The sequence below is a fragment of the Oncorhynchus mykiss genome, chromosome 9, assembly GCF_057628025.1.
Source record: "Oncorhynchus mykiss isolate SJ-2025 chromosome 9, ASM5762802v1, whole genome shotgun sequence".
Classification (NCBI taxonomy): domain Eukaryota; kingdom Metazoa; phylum Chordata; class Actinopteri; order Salmoniformes; family Salmonidae; genus Oncorhynchus; species Oncorhynchus mykiss.
Genome location: NC_143030.1, coordinates 62041756 through 62055383, shown reverse-complemented (window position 1 = coordinate 62055383; position 13628 = coordinate 62041756). Strand labels below are relative to the sequence as shown.

The following is a 13628-nucleotide window of genomic DNA, read 5'->3' as shown; positions in this document are numbered from 1 at the left end:
CAGAGAGTCAGGACACCTGTTTAACATCCAACCCCTACACAGGGCAATGTCTCCAATCACTGCCCTTGGGAATTGAGATGTTTATTTTGACCAGGGGAAAGAGTGCCTCCTACTGGCCCTCTAACACCACTTCCAGCAGCATCTGGTCTCCTATCCAGGGACCAACCCTGCTTAGCTTTATATTTAAGCCAGCAGTGGCTGCAAGATGGTATGCTGCTGGCTAAATAACCCTCATAAGACTGGTCTTGATTGAAACATTTTATTTCCCTTAGTTTAGGTCACACAATGAATGCTACTATTTCCTCTAAAATCATGTGGGATATATAGATGACTACATGTAGGTGTGGGGTTGTAGTAGGTACTCACCTGATATGGGTGGGGCTCCGGTTGTAGGTGCCATGGGCTCCTGGGTGATGGTGCTGTGGTGACTCTGCCATGTTATCATTGTCTGTTAGACCCACAGTTAGCTGGCTGCGCCAGTTTCTTGTGCTGGTGGATGAGGAAACTAGAAAGATAACACTTTTTAGTTGCACTAAAGAGACAGAAAAATAAAGGTGAGTCTCAGTGAATGACACCCTAATCCTAACAATTAATACAGAATAATATTTTCATACAGTATGTTAGGAATGTATGAATTGTATTAATAAAAAATAAAAACATGTCCCTCTGTGTTACCGAGGGTGAACAGACAGAGTATGGTTTCTGAGGTGACCTGTATGATGAGAAGCAGGATCAACTACTACCTGAGGAGTAGGAGGTGGTTCGGCTGGAGTGGCTGAAGGGGGCTGGCATGGTCTGGTATCCAAGGCTGAGCTGAGAGCCGTTATCGTAGTCATACCCAGCCAGACCTCTATCTGCCTCTATGTGGCCCCCGCTGCGGTGGTACCAGCCTCTCAGGTGCTCAGCCACCATGGCCTTCTGCATGTTCTTCTGTAAGGGCTCATTGCGGGGCCCATGTCTGGTCCGGGGCAATCTCATGGTAGCGTAGGGGTTCTGAGCAAGGCTGTCCGCCCGATCACTACTGTAGGTCCTGTATCGCTCGTGTCCGTAATTGTGGACTTGGTAGGAGGGGTTGACATTGTAGTGGCCCTCCATCTCGTTCTCATAGACGTAAGCACCGTTGGAGTAGGGCTCCATGTCTGGACAGGGGTAGCCTGCCACGTAGTAAGCAGTTGGCGCGTAGTGTGCCTGGGGCTCGTAAGTATCACTAAAGCCGATATGGTTCTGGACCAAATTGGGCATACTGCCTGTATTACCGTAGACCTCCACCCTCCTGTGCAGCTGATGGTTGCGGGTCCGAGAGTCCAGGGTGCAGTAGTGGGGGTTGCCTGCGTAGTCCAAGCTGGACTGGCTGGTGTAGGAGGAGCAGTCCTCCAGGGCTTCTGTGCTGTTGTTCCTGCGGGCAGGGGACTGGGTAAACACTGGCTTCTCTGAGTCAGTATCCTTTAATAGCCGTTGCTGTGACTCCAGACTCCCACTGCGGTGCCTGAAGGACTGAGAGTTCCCATCCGACCTGCAAAAGTCACACACACAAAATAAGCAAATAGTATGGTTAAGAAATCCAGATGTACAGCACACTAAATTACAATTGTTTTCTGCATCCTGCATTCCACCCTGCATCCCACTGCTGGCTTGCTTCTGAAGCTAAGCAGGGTTGGTCCTGGTTGGTCCCTGGATAGGAGACCAGATGCTGCTGGAAGTGGTATTGGAGGGCCAGTAGGACGCACTCTTTCCTCTGGTCTAAAAAATATATATTCCAATGCCCCAGGGCAGTGATTGGGGACACTGCTCTGTGTAGGGTGCTGTCTTTCGGATGGGATGTTAAACGGGTGTCCTGACTCTCTGAGGTCATTAAAGATCCCATGGCACTTATCGTAAGAGTAGGGGTGTTAACCCCGGTGTCCTGGCTAAATTCCCAAGCTGTCCCGCATACCATCACGGTCACCTAATCATCCCCAGCTTACAATTAGCTCATTCATCCCCCTGTAACTATTCCCCAGGTCGTTGCTGTAAATGAGAATGTGTTCTCAGTTAACTTACCTGGTAAAATAACGGTAAAATAAAATAAACAATTGTTTTCTGTTAAACGGTGGGATGCAGGTAAGGTAGGAGAGTATAGGATAAATGTTCAGGGTCGGGGTGAGAGGGTAAGAGTTTGGCTAGGCATGGTCTGAGGGGTGGTGGAGGGTCTCACCTGAGCTGGCTGCTGCTGTAGGCGTTGCGGGTCATAACGGGTGTGGAGGGCATGCTGCGTGCGTCCCGTGAAGGTCTGGGTAAGGTTTTGTAGGGGCTGCTGTGTGCGGATGACACCTCTCTGGGGTGGTAGTGGTGTGAAGCATCCTGGCCGTCAAACGCTAACCTGTTGAGACTCTTGTTGTTGTGGTGATCTAGGGAGTGCGTGGGGCTGAGCTGAGGGGAGCACTGGACAGACCGTGACCGGGGCCTCTGAGCACCATCAGAGTCATCTGGACCAAAATACAAAACTCATGATCAGATGGGATTGGTAAAGCAGCTGTGCAACAAAGGTCAGGTAGCTACTGTATGACTGAACTCTGTGTCCCACTCACCGTCATCCAGAATCTGACTATCTGACAGGGAGCTGGTCTCTAAACGGATAAATTCATCTGGGGAAGAAGAAGGAAAGTATATTATAGGCTACAGATTAAAGTACAAATGTATAAAGTCATATTGTGGAATGTGAGTGCATGTGTTTGTCGATCTTTATCCCCAGTACCTGTGATAATCATAGAGGCTCTTTGGGTAGGCTTCTTGCCTTTCTTGATTCTGTACTGGTTCATCTCGTCTTCAACCTGCTGCAGTTTCCTCATGGCGTCCTGACAGTTCCTCCTCCTCTTCCTCTTCACAGTCTTACAGAGCTCTGCCTCTGAGGCCAGCTTCTTAGCTGCTTCTACGATCTTCTGCTGCAGAGCAAACATGCTCTCCAGGTTCCTCAGATAAGGGTCCTAAAGATCAGAGTACAGACATTATTATAGACATTATTACATCAGAGAATGGCAGATCCATTTCAATATCCACTGAGCACTTTAAATGCAATATCCAATTGTAAATTACAGTAGAATGTAGTCATATCAACAACATAATATTTTACAGTATGTGCCTGTATTGGGAAAAGCATCAGGCAACTCATCAACACGTGATCCATACGAAACAGGACAGGACATGATCCTAACTTCGTCACATTCCATTCATGACACAACATTTTTTTTTTCTTCAGTGTACAGTATATGTGTTTCTCTGCTTACAGTAATATCCTAAAACCCCAAGTTCAAATCCCTGAGGATTTCATGGAATTCATGTTATGTCATATTCTGCAAAAATATTAGTCTTGTTACAAACTTAACAAGGCCAACATGTACAACGGACGTCACACTGCTTGCTTAGCAGGTACCGCTTCCTGATTGGGCTCACACAAAGGCTGGAACACAGGACCTCTGCCTTGCTAGCACGCATGACCGCCCTCCTGAAGCGTATTACCAGTTTGGCACCACCGAAAAGTTAATAATTAGGCAGCGCAAATGACGGCACTTCAGGCTGAGGAGTAAATTTCACACATCACATTCACACTGTCATGACTTCCACCGAAGTCGGTCCCTCTCCTTATTCAGGCGGTGTTCGACGGTCGGCGATCTACCTTTCATTTTCCATTTGTTTTGTCTTGTCTCCCCACACCTGGTTCCAATTACATAATTACATGTTGTGTATTTAACCCTCTGTTTCCCCCCCATGTTCTTGTCCAGAATTGTTCATTGTGAGTGCTTGTGCACGTTATGTCTGGGGGTTTTGTCCCATTGTATATATATTGTTTGGTCACAGTGATTTTTATCATTAAACTGCGCCGTTGTAACACAGTCTTTGCTCTCCTGCGCCTGACTTCTCTACCGCCAGTACGCACGGCTTAAACATCCCCATGTGCTACACATGAACGTGAGATTTGGTTCTAGGTTCCTAGATCAGTTTGCAAAATATATGTCATATACTGAACAGTGCAGTTTCAATACAGACCTCGTTGTATGGGAAGAGGTCATCCAGTTTGAAGGTCGTTCCAACGCGTCGTCTGACATGAGGAGGTCTCTCGCCTGCAAACAAGGGATACTCTTTTGGCAGTTTGCCCGTGAGCTCCTGGAAACACACAACAAAATATCCAGGTCAGTTAGCTTTACAGAAAACAATGTGAGAAAACACAAAACAGACACTCTCTGTGGCACACTGGCTCGTACAGTTACACAGTGTTTCACTCCAATAGTCTCAATTGCCCAAACTAAAGCAATTTGTACAGTAGCTTGACTGATGTTTCACTGACTGACCCTGACTGAAATGAATTGCTGAAGTGTATCAGCCTAGCACCTCCAGAAATCAATGTAAGTAATTGTCCAAGAGAAAAATGGGCCTTTCACCGCCTCCAGCAAGCAGATTTTCTTCAGCTCCTTTGTTTTCTGGGTCAAGACGTCTTGGATCTCTTGTTCCTTCTTCTTTAGCTCAGAGATCTTCTCCTTTCTCTGCTCTTCGTCCACCGCTGAATCGGCAGACCCTGTAGTGGTGACATTTTTTACACTATAAATGTACCGCAGGCCTATGTGTTAGTTTTGGTTGTACTTTTCTGACACAGTGCATACAAATAAGGGTATATTTTTTCCTAGCCCTTTATACAGGTATTTTAAAACACTTAGCTAAATATAGCTACCAGAATGCTGACCTACCTGTTGACGCCAGGCTACCAGTGCTAGCCATAATGAGGTTGTGCTTTAGGTTATCTCCTAGTCTGGTTATCTTGGTTCCTCCTCCATGCTCTGTTAGATCGACGGCAATATCACCCAAACTTTTCGCTGCAGTTATTTTACCCTGTTGGATTAGGGATTTATGGGGTGAATACATACTACAAACCTACACTGTCTACATGTAAATATCAGCATTTAATCCGACATGAATACATGTAATAATTTAGGGACGCATGAAGGTACAGAACACAGGTACACTGATTAGGTCAGGACTGAAAATAGATAATATGACATGGTACCTTGCTTTGCTTCCTGTCCAAGTAAAACTGGTGCTGACTGATGGCCATGACCCAGATGGTTTTGATCAGTGAATGGCTGGCGTACCATGTGTGGATGACCAAACCGGTCTGGCCGAATGTACGCTTGGTCACTGCCCGCCTGTTTAGAGGAAATACATTAGGCTCAGGAAGAAGAGCTTCTTTAGCTGTCTAGGAAATGTAGTTGTGATACATATTTATAGTTTGACTTGCCCTCACCTGTGAGGGTCATTCACCTCAACAGCAAATTTCTTCTCCCGAAAATACAAGTTCTCCAGTTGCTTCCACTGATACAGCTATGGAGGTAAACACAGAGAGACACAGAGAAACAACTGATTAATGATTGGTGAAACATTTACTTGAACTTTAACTCTCAAATCCTGCATATGACACCTTTATATAAACTCATATAAAGTATATGATTAAATAATAAGCATCTGTAATGATGAATCACAACAGATATATTACAATGACCTTATACTGACCTGGCTATGTCATAACACATGCCCACATAGTCAATCCCATGATGTAATAACTAGCAAACCGCAACCTTTAATCAAGTAAGTTAAATCACAACTATAACTTCAACAGGTCTATGATAGCATTATATCATTATGCAGGTGCTAGTCCAGAGTAAATAGCATTTTGCTACAAAGGGGCATACCACAAAGACAAATAGCAATGTGTAACAGCTTCCATGGCTCATCACATTGCTCAGTAACCCCTCCAGGTGCTGACTGTTTACAGTAAGATATGAAGAATCCACAGAGGTGCATGACTCATCACCATGTCTAGGTTCGCCACACGAGGCAGGCATTTACAGCCTTGTTACAGACCCAAACGAATGGTTGGATTTTGTAATCCACCCCTCTCTCTCCTATTATAGCTAGTTCTGTAGCCTATCTGTAACATTTACCAACCCTATTGTACCTATTACATAATATCAGGGACAGAAAAAAACAATAACCCAGATTGTGCTACCATCAAAAATCACATCATAAAAAAGCATGATATCATCATATATGTAGTTGTTTTTCATTTAACAAAATGTTATTGTCAATATAAAATATGTAAAACTGTTGCTTTATCTCTTACCAGTAGAGGTCCAGTAATCCTGTTTCTATAGTAATGCTGTCTCTAATCCTTTTTGTCAAGGTCAAACAACACAAACAACTCCTTCTCTCTGCTTCCAACAAGTCTCCTTAGGTACTCTCAGCACTCTGAAGAGTAACGCCCAGTACCCTGCCTTCCTGTCTTTGACATCACATACACACCATCCTCCCTCCTCTCAACACTAAATGTCTGCCCAACCATATCTCCTTCTCTCTCCGTGTTCAAACTGATACGCACATAGATCATTAACTTAACACCGTGATCATGTAGAGGCAGACCACAAAGCTTGGTGTTTGTCCAGGAGAACAGCAAGCTATAAAACATCCACTGAACCAGAAGAGCGGGTTACACACTTGACACTTTATGTAGGACTCTCAGAATGATGGATATATCTACATGTATTAACTGATCTGGTAGAAGTTGAGCAGGCATACCTCTGTTATAAGTGATAGGCATAAATATTATAAATACAGGCCTCCAAAGTAATGTTTACCTAAAGGGATTGATCACAGAGTTGTTATAAACTATATATTCAAGTCTGGCCTTCTTCAGCTGTATTGAGGGCCTAACCCCGATCAGATGAATAGGTGATGAATGTGTGTGAGAGGTTAGTGAATCATGATAGTGCTACGTGCTGGAGGTATCTTTATCACTGTCATTTTCATCTTTCCTCAAACAGCCTGCTGAAGCTCCTAGCGCTGTCAGGTATAATGCTACAGTAGCAGGCCGACATCTTATCTGCTAAATGAATCTCCTATATACCTGTAAAGACTATACTGCAAAACAACCGCTGTATGCTGACAATAAAATATCTCATGCAAAACTAATCCTGTACTCCTCCATAGTGTAAGAAGAACACAAATGGGAACAAACAAATAACTGTACCTTCCTTGGTTTCAATTTGTCCTGCAAATCATATTGGCCAATTCCTTTGTAGCTGATCCCAAGCCACCATGGGATACCTTGCTTGTCCTGTAAGGCAAAAGCATAGTTTCATGACTGAACTGCATACATCCATTCCCTTACAGAAATCTGATTTATAATTGTATTTATTAGGATGTATAAGTGCAATGCACAGCTGTTGTTGTGTGCATAATGCAATATACTGTATTATTACCTTTACTTCATAATAATGAACACCATACGTGGGTAAGGATTCCACTAGAGTCAAATACCTGAAATAAAATAATTTTATTTTACAGTAACATCCCAGAATCACTCTTTAACTTCCAAAAGGTGGTTTCCAGGGATATTATAGATGGTACAGGACAATGAGAGCATGATATGTTAAAGGTGCCTACAGTGAATCACAATGATTCACTGGCCAGACAGTAACTGAACTGGGTTATTGATTTCTATCAGACCTTGGCTACGAGAAAGGAGAGTGTGAGAGAGAGAGAGAGAGAGAGAGAAAGGGGGAGAAGAAAAAAGAGAGGGTAAAGAGAGAGAAGAGAGTAACGAGTGAGTATTTGAGAGAGAAAACAGAGAGCAAGAAAGGGAGTAAGAGATAGAAAGAGAAAAAGAGAGAGGACTGAGAGATAGCCAGGGCCTGATGTTTTCAATCTTATGACTTGTGGTAAACAGGAGTGTGTGAGGGGAATGAGGGATCATTGTTTTTCCAATACTCACTGCACTATGGCATGTCCGCGGGAGACTCCTTTCAGCTGTTTGTAGTGCTCTATCACTCGATCCTCACTATAATAAACATTGTAAAAATGCATGATGATGACACCTTCAACTTCGAAGTTATGGGCTGAATCCCTCCTCCCTCTCAGGAATGCATCATACATCCTAAATCATTGTCTGCTACAACATTTCTTTTGCAACAATTTTTATTTAGCAGTTTTGTAAACTAAAAAGTTACTAAGGATGCACATCATATTCAAGGTTATTTTACCAGTATGTAAGTGATGGGTGCTCCTTTAGCACCTTGTTGGGAAGAGTTGGGAGCTTCTTCAGATCCATTCTGGTGGTTTCATCACTGATAATAATGATAAAACAGAATGTGGATAGTGAAATACAATATACTGTAGGCCCAATGCAGCCATTTTTATCTCAATATCAAATAGTATCTGTGTAACAGTTAAGTACCTTACTGTGATTGTTTTCATACTTTTTTCTCTCCAAAATAAACAAAAATAGCATCTTAGCAAAGAACATTTCTCAAGCAAGACTTTTACTAGGACTGCCTGGGAGTGGTCAGTGGGGAGGGGAACACTGAAAACCTGCTTTCTAATGTATCACCTGGTGATTTCACCAGGTAGGCCAAAACTCCATCCCACCAAAATATCATAGTGTGGAAATGTATATAAAACACAGGATAATCACGTTTTTGCCTGCACCAGGCCTTTAAATAATATTCTGTACATAACAGTTAGCAAATTACCATACAGAAATGATGTAGAGAAACCAGTGCAATAAGGTCTTCTAAAGTACAAACAACTTGGAATGAGCTGCTAAAGGATATCACCCCTATTTAATCAGACTGTCTGACCTGACCCACTGGTGCAGAAACCTCATTGGCAGACATGTTCCAGGTGCATGGCCACATGCAGAGGAAGGTTCTTCATAATGAACTAACTGAAGCTCCATTCTCTGGCCATCTAACCCCTGTAATTTATTTTAATTTGGAATGAGACAGGTGTGAATACAGACAAAGATCCACAGTGTTCCATAAGTCTCTGTCTACAGTATGGTTCCAACTGAATGCTCCCTGACAGTAAAGAGGATGCTGCTCCTGCAATAGACGCTTTATTAAAAGTGGTAGAGCTTTGATGTTAGAATGCAGCCCTGCAGACTGTAGTAGTCTTGGCCGAGCTGTCAGTGGTATGATACTCATTCGAAGGCCTGTGTGAGATTTCAACACATCGTGGCAGGCCTCACAATACACAACATCTCTGCCTTCCCTCTTATAACTGCCTTCGCTGTCATTGATTTTACTGTTTTGTCTGGAAAACCAGCTCCAATATTTAAAGTCTTTGCTAAATGTGTGATGTTGTCTTGTTGCTTAGGTAGCTGTTGTGTTTGATACTCATTAGAATGTATGTCCTTACCTTGAGTAATTCCCCTTTGCTTCCTGAATTGATATAAAAACAGCATGTCAGAAGATGTATGCTTTAGAGTGGCCAATTAATATACAGTACAAATCCCAAGAAAATAAGAAACTAACCTGCAAGGCGTTTGCTGCTAATTTGAATACATTCTCACTTTCCACCTCTATATCCCCCTGTAAGAAATAAAGCATCATCATAAATGTGTTAATGTACTTATGGGCTGCTGAGACACTTTGCAGATGTCTGTATCTCAGCTCTGTTCCTATGACTAACACATATTCATCAAAATATAATTATTTTCAACTAAACAGCAATCTACTCTTTCTGACTGTCTCATCTCATTCCAACAAAACAGTGTCTCACGGCCACAGTCAGACTGAGGTTTGGTGGTTTATAAAGAGGGACAATGAGACGGTGAATCACCATTTATCTCAACACACAACAGAATAAGATAAGTAGCTTACATTGTAGACGGCAACTTTTGCATTTAGGAAGAATAATTCCACCGTTGTGTTGTCTTTCAGCAGTGTTATACTCTCGATGTAAAACCTGCAGGGATACGTACAAAGACGTTTCAAAGACTATTTGTTGAATTTAATTATAATGTACATATTCCATGCATAATCAGTAAGACATCTCATCACCCACTACTAGATATTCCCTAATGTAATAAAACTACTGCCGTCATTATCATCTTAAACCAATAACAGGATATATGTGGTACAGATATGGACCTGGTGCAATAACTACCTGACCAGGAAGTTGAGGGCAATAGGCCCAGTAGCCCTCTTAGAAAAGTCATGTTCTAGAACTCTTCGGTCCAACTGCAAGTATTTACACTGGCCACTACAAGAGACAATGAAGAAAAGTGTTAAGTAAACAAACAGCACTGGTAAGAAGCATACAAGCAGACATTTATCAGTGGAGGATCCTAATGGGAGGAAAGGGAGGACCATCCTACTCAGTGAATTTCCCAAAAAATGTAAATAGATAAAACATATACTAAATATATTCTCGGCAATATATTAACGTGTGATTAAAACACACTGTTTTTAATGAAGGTTACAGTAGCCTCAACAGCACTCTCTGGGGTAGCATCATGGTGTAGCCGGGGGACAGCTATTTTCTGTGTGCATTGACTTCAATACAAAACCTACGAGGCTCATGGTTCTCACCCCCTTCCACAGACTTGCACAATAATTATGACGACTTCCGGAGGTCGTCCTCCAACCTATCAGAGCTCTTGCAGCATAAACTGACGTGTTTTCCACCCAATCAAAGATTCAGAGAATTAATCTAGTAATGAAAGCATAATCTACAGCTAGCTAGCACTGCAATGCTAAAATGTGGTGAGTAGTTGACTCAAAGAGAGAGAAAGACAATAGTTGAACAGTTTTTAACTAATTTATTTCTTTAAAAATTAAGGAGAAGCACCAGAGAGAGAGAGAGAGATTTCATTGTATTTTTTTAAACTTTTACTTTCACTTACTTAGCTAGCTAATTTAGCCTACTCAAACACCAGGCTCAAACAGAGAGGAATGCCATTTATTTTTGTTAGCTAGCTAAGGCTATCCAACAATAGAACTCAAGGTCAAGGTAAGCTTTCGGTTTTATTAATTTATTGCCACCGGGGCCCGCCGGTGTAACTGCTAAACTGCTTGCTGTACACAGTACTGTGTGATCGTAATGAGTTAACTAATGCTCTAGCTCTAGTGATCAGGGGTGTATTCATTCCACCGATTCATTCCATCAAAAAACTTTTCTTAAAAGAAAGCACACAGAACGAAACGGGGATAAACCTACCTGAATTTGTGCTTGTCTCCACCCCCCTCCAGGTGACGCCCATCTTCCCCATTATCCCCTGTGCATTTATACCTGTGTTCTCTGTTTGTCTGTTGCCAGTTCGTCTTGTCTTGTCAAGCCTACCAGGGTGTTTTTCTTACTCCTGTTTCCTTGAGCCCGTTTTCTAGTTTTCCATTTTTTTTATCATTCTGCCTGCCCTTACCGAGTCTGCCTGCCGCTCTGTACCTTTTGGACTCTGCCTGGACTACCGACCCCTGCCTGCCCTTAACCTGTCCTTTGCCTTCCCCCTGTTTAAATAATAAACGTCCGTTATTCGAACACTCTGCATCTGGGTCTTTTCCTGAGCCGTGATAGTTGGACTAATGATTACACTCTAGATCAGCTAGATGACGGTATTTGGTGTGTCACTGTCTGTCACCTTGATTACTCAAATTTGTCTCTCGACCTGTGCACCTACGTTATAAACTTTCATTCATAGGCTAGTTTGTAGCAACCTCATGATGGGTATAGGGAAAAATACGGTATCATGTAGTAGCCTAAACCTATCAATGTTACATTGTGAATGGAATATGAATGACAGTCATCCAATATGCTGTAATAGAAATATGCTCATAAAATGTTTAATTGTCCTCCCTAATCTTAAATCGCAAGCACTCACACACACTGGCACAAACACACACACACACACACACACGCACGCGCACGCGCACACACACACACACACACACACACACACACACACACACACACACACACACACACACACACACACACACACACACACACACACACTGTATGCTCTAACACCCATATACTTACAAAATAAGCAGTGTCTTACCTGTCATCAACAAATGTTAGGCCGAAGTATTCCTTCTCTTTGAGGTTAAAATGGGAGGACACCAGATCTAGCAGTTCACGGGACAACAGCTTGGGCTGTGGAATAGGAGATTGTTTGAAGAGGGCATTAGGCCTATCTATTTGAGGGCATTATCATTTTTGGTCCAAATGATTTGAAATTCATAGGAAACTAAAGTACTGTTACAATAATCTCATAAAATTATTTAAGATATTGTACCTGAACCAGCAGATCAAGTTTCCTGCCGTCAAGGAGATGAACCTGGCAGAGTCTCCCCTCCGTCATCTACAATGGAGTACAGGAAGTAAATGCTGAGTATTGGATTTGTTCATACTGTCAATCAACACCAACCCTGCTTAGATGCAAATGCAATTGATGACAATTGTAGGACATTTCAGTTGTGTAGAAATCTTGTCTCAATCAATACAAATTGACCAAAATCAAACATCAGCCAAGGCTTTCTTTCTTTTTGTAAAACCTTATATTTACCCCTTTTCTCCCCAATTTCATGATATCCAATTGGTAGTTACAGTCTTGTCCCATCGCTGCAACTCCCGTACGGACTCGGGAGAGGCGAAGGTTGAGAGCCATGCGTCCTCCGAAACATGACCCTGCCTAGCTGCACTGTTTCTTGACACACTGTTCACTTAACCCAGAAGCCAGCCGCACCAATGTGCGGCTACAAAGGAATTGGCCACAGTGCAGCTACAAAGGAATTGGCCACAGTGCAGCTACAAAGGAATTGGCCACAGTGCATCTACAAAGGAATTGGCCACAACTGAAGTCAGCGTGCGTGCACCCTGCCCGCCACAAGGAGTCTCTAGAGTGTGATGGGACAAGGACATCCCGGCCAGCCAAACCCTCCCCTAACCCGGACAGCGCTGGGCCAATTGTACGCCCCGCTTCATGGGTCTCCCAGTCGCGGCCAGCTGCGACACTGCCTGGGATCGAACACGGGTCTGTAGTGACGCCGCACGCACTGCGGTGCAAGGCCTTAGACTGCTGCACCACTCAGGACTCAGGACTCACCACTTTTTAACAAAGTCAATGCACAGGATAGAGAGCTTAATCACGTTCAGGAAATAATAACTGATGTTGTTTTTAATTACAAGGACTCCATTGTCTCATGGATTTAGCACTAAAGTAACCCAAAGAGGATTTGTTGTTCTGAAGGTTTTTAAGTAATTCTGTAGGGGAGAGTGGGGTAAGTTGAGGTTTTTTACATTCAGCATCACTCCGTCAAGGGAAACATAGTATTCCTTCCAACAAAGATATGTACATGTATTTCAATATGTTGTGTATCCCTAAAACTAATCAGAATTCATGTACATTTCAGTTTTGAAAACATAGCTTATCTAAAAAAAAGTGGTCTCTTGGCACAAATTACACCGGGTATTGGGTAAGTTGAGCCGCAGGTCAGGGTAAGTTAAAACCTCTACAGGATTGGTGGCTCCCCTGCGGAACGGTTGAGCTAACCTAGGCTAATGTGATTAGCATGAGGTTGTAATTAACAATAACATTTCCAAGGACATAGACATATTTGATATTGGCAGAAAGCTTGAATTTTTGTTAATCTAACTTCACTATCCAATTTACAGTAGCTATTACAGTGAAATAATACCATGCTATTGTTTGAGGAGAGTGCACAGTTATGAACTTGAAAATGTATTAATAAACCAATTAGGCACATTTGGGCAGTCTTGATATAAAATGTTGAACAGAAATACAATGGTTCATTGGATCAGTCTAA

General features: G+C 42.7%; 1 protein-coding gene across 5 annotated transcripts in view; it reads right to left on the bottom strand.

The window, feature by feature from the left end:
* LOC110532445 (FERM domain-containing protein 4B) overlaps positions 1–13628 on the bottom strand; it is a 28663-nt gene that overhangs the window by 2555 nt on the left and 12480 nt on the right. For 3 of the 5 annotated variants that reach the window (XM_021616352.3, XM_021616353.3, XM_090184891.1), the window contains exons 2-21: positions 12098–12163; positions 11861–11955; positions 9970–10065; positions 9684–9768; positions 9336–9392; positions 9220–9242; positions 8064–8147; positions 7796–7861; positions 7284–7341; positions 7052–7138; positions 5273–5349; positions 5036–5174; positions 4719–4860; positions 4416–4549; positions 4024–4140; positions 2735–2963; positions 2568–2624; positions 2195–2465; positions 744–1513; positions 367–505 (exon numbers count right to left, since the gene is read on the bottom strand). In XM_021616352.3, coding sequence (XP_021472027.3) covers positions 367–505; positions 744–1513; positions 2195–2465; positions 2568–2624; positions 2735–2963; positions 4024–4140; positions 4416–4549; positions 4719–4860; positions 5036–5174; positions 5273–5349; positions 7052–7138; positions 7284–7341; positions 7796–7861; positions 8064–8147; positions 9220–9242; positions 9336–9392; positions 9684–9768; positions 9970–10065; positions 11861–11955; positions 12098–12163 — 2792 coding nt within the window. Of the gene's footprint in view, positions 1–366; positions 506–743; positions 1514–2194; positions 2466–2567; positions 2625–2734; positions 2964–4023; positions 4141–4415; positions 4550–4718; positions 4861–5035; positions 5175–5272; positions 5350–6148; positions 6381–7051; positions 7139–7283; positions 7342–7795; positions 7862–8063; positions 8148–9219; positions 9243–9335; positions 9393–9683; positions 9769–9969; positions 10066–11860; positions 11956–12097; positions 12164–13628 lie in introns of those variants that run through there. The other 2 variants (XM_090184890.1, XM_090184889.1) reach the window with 2 other exon arrangements.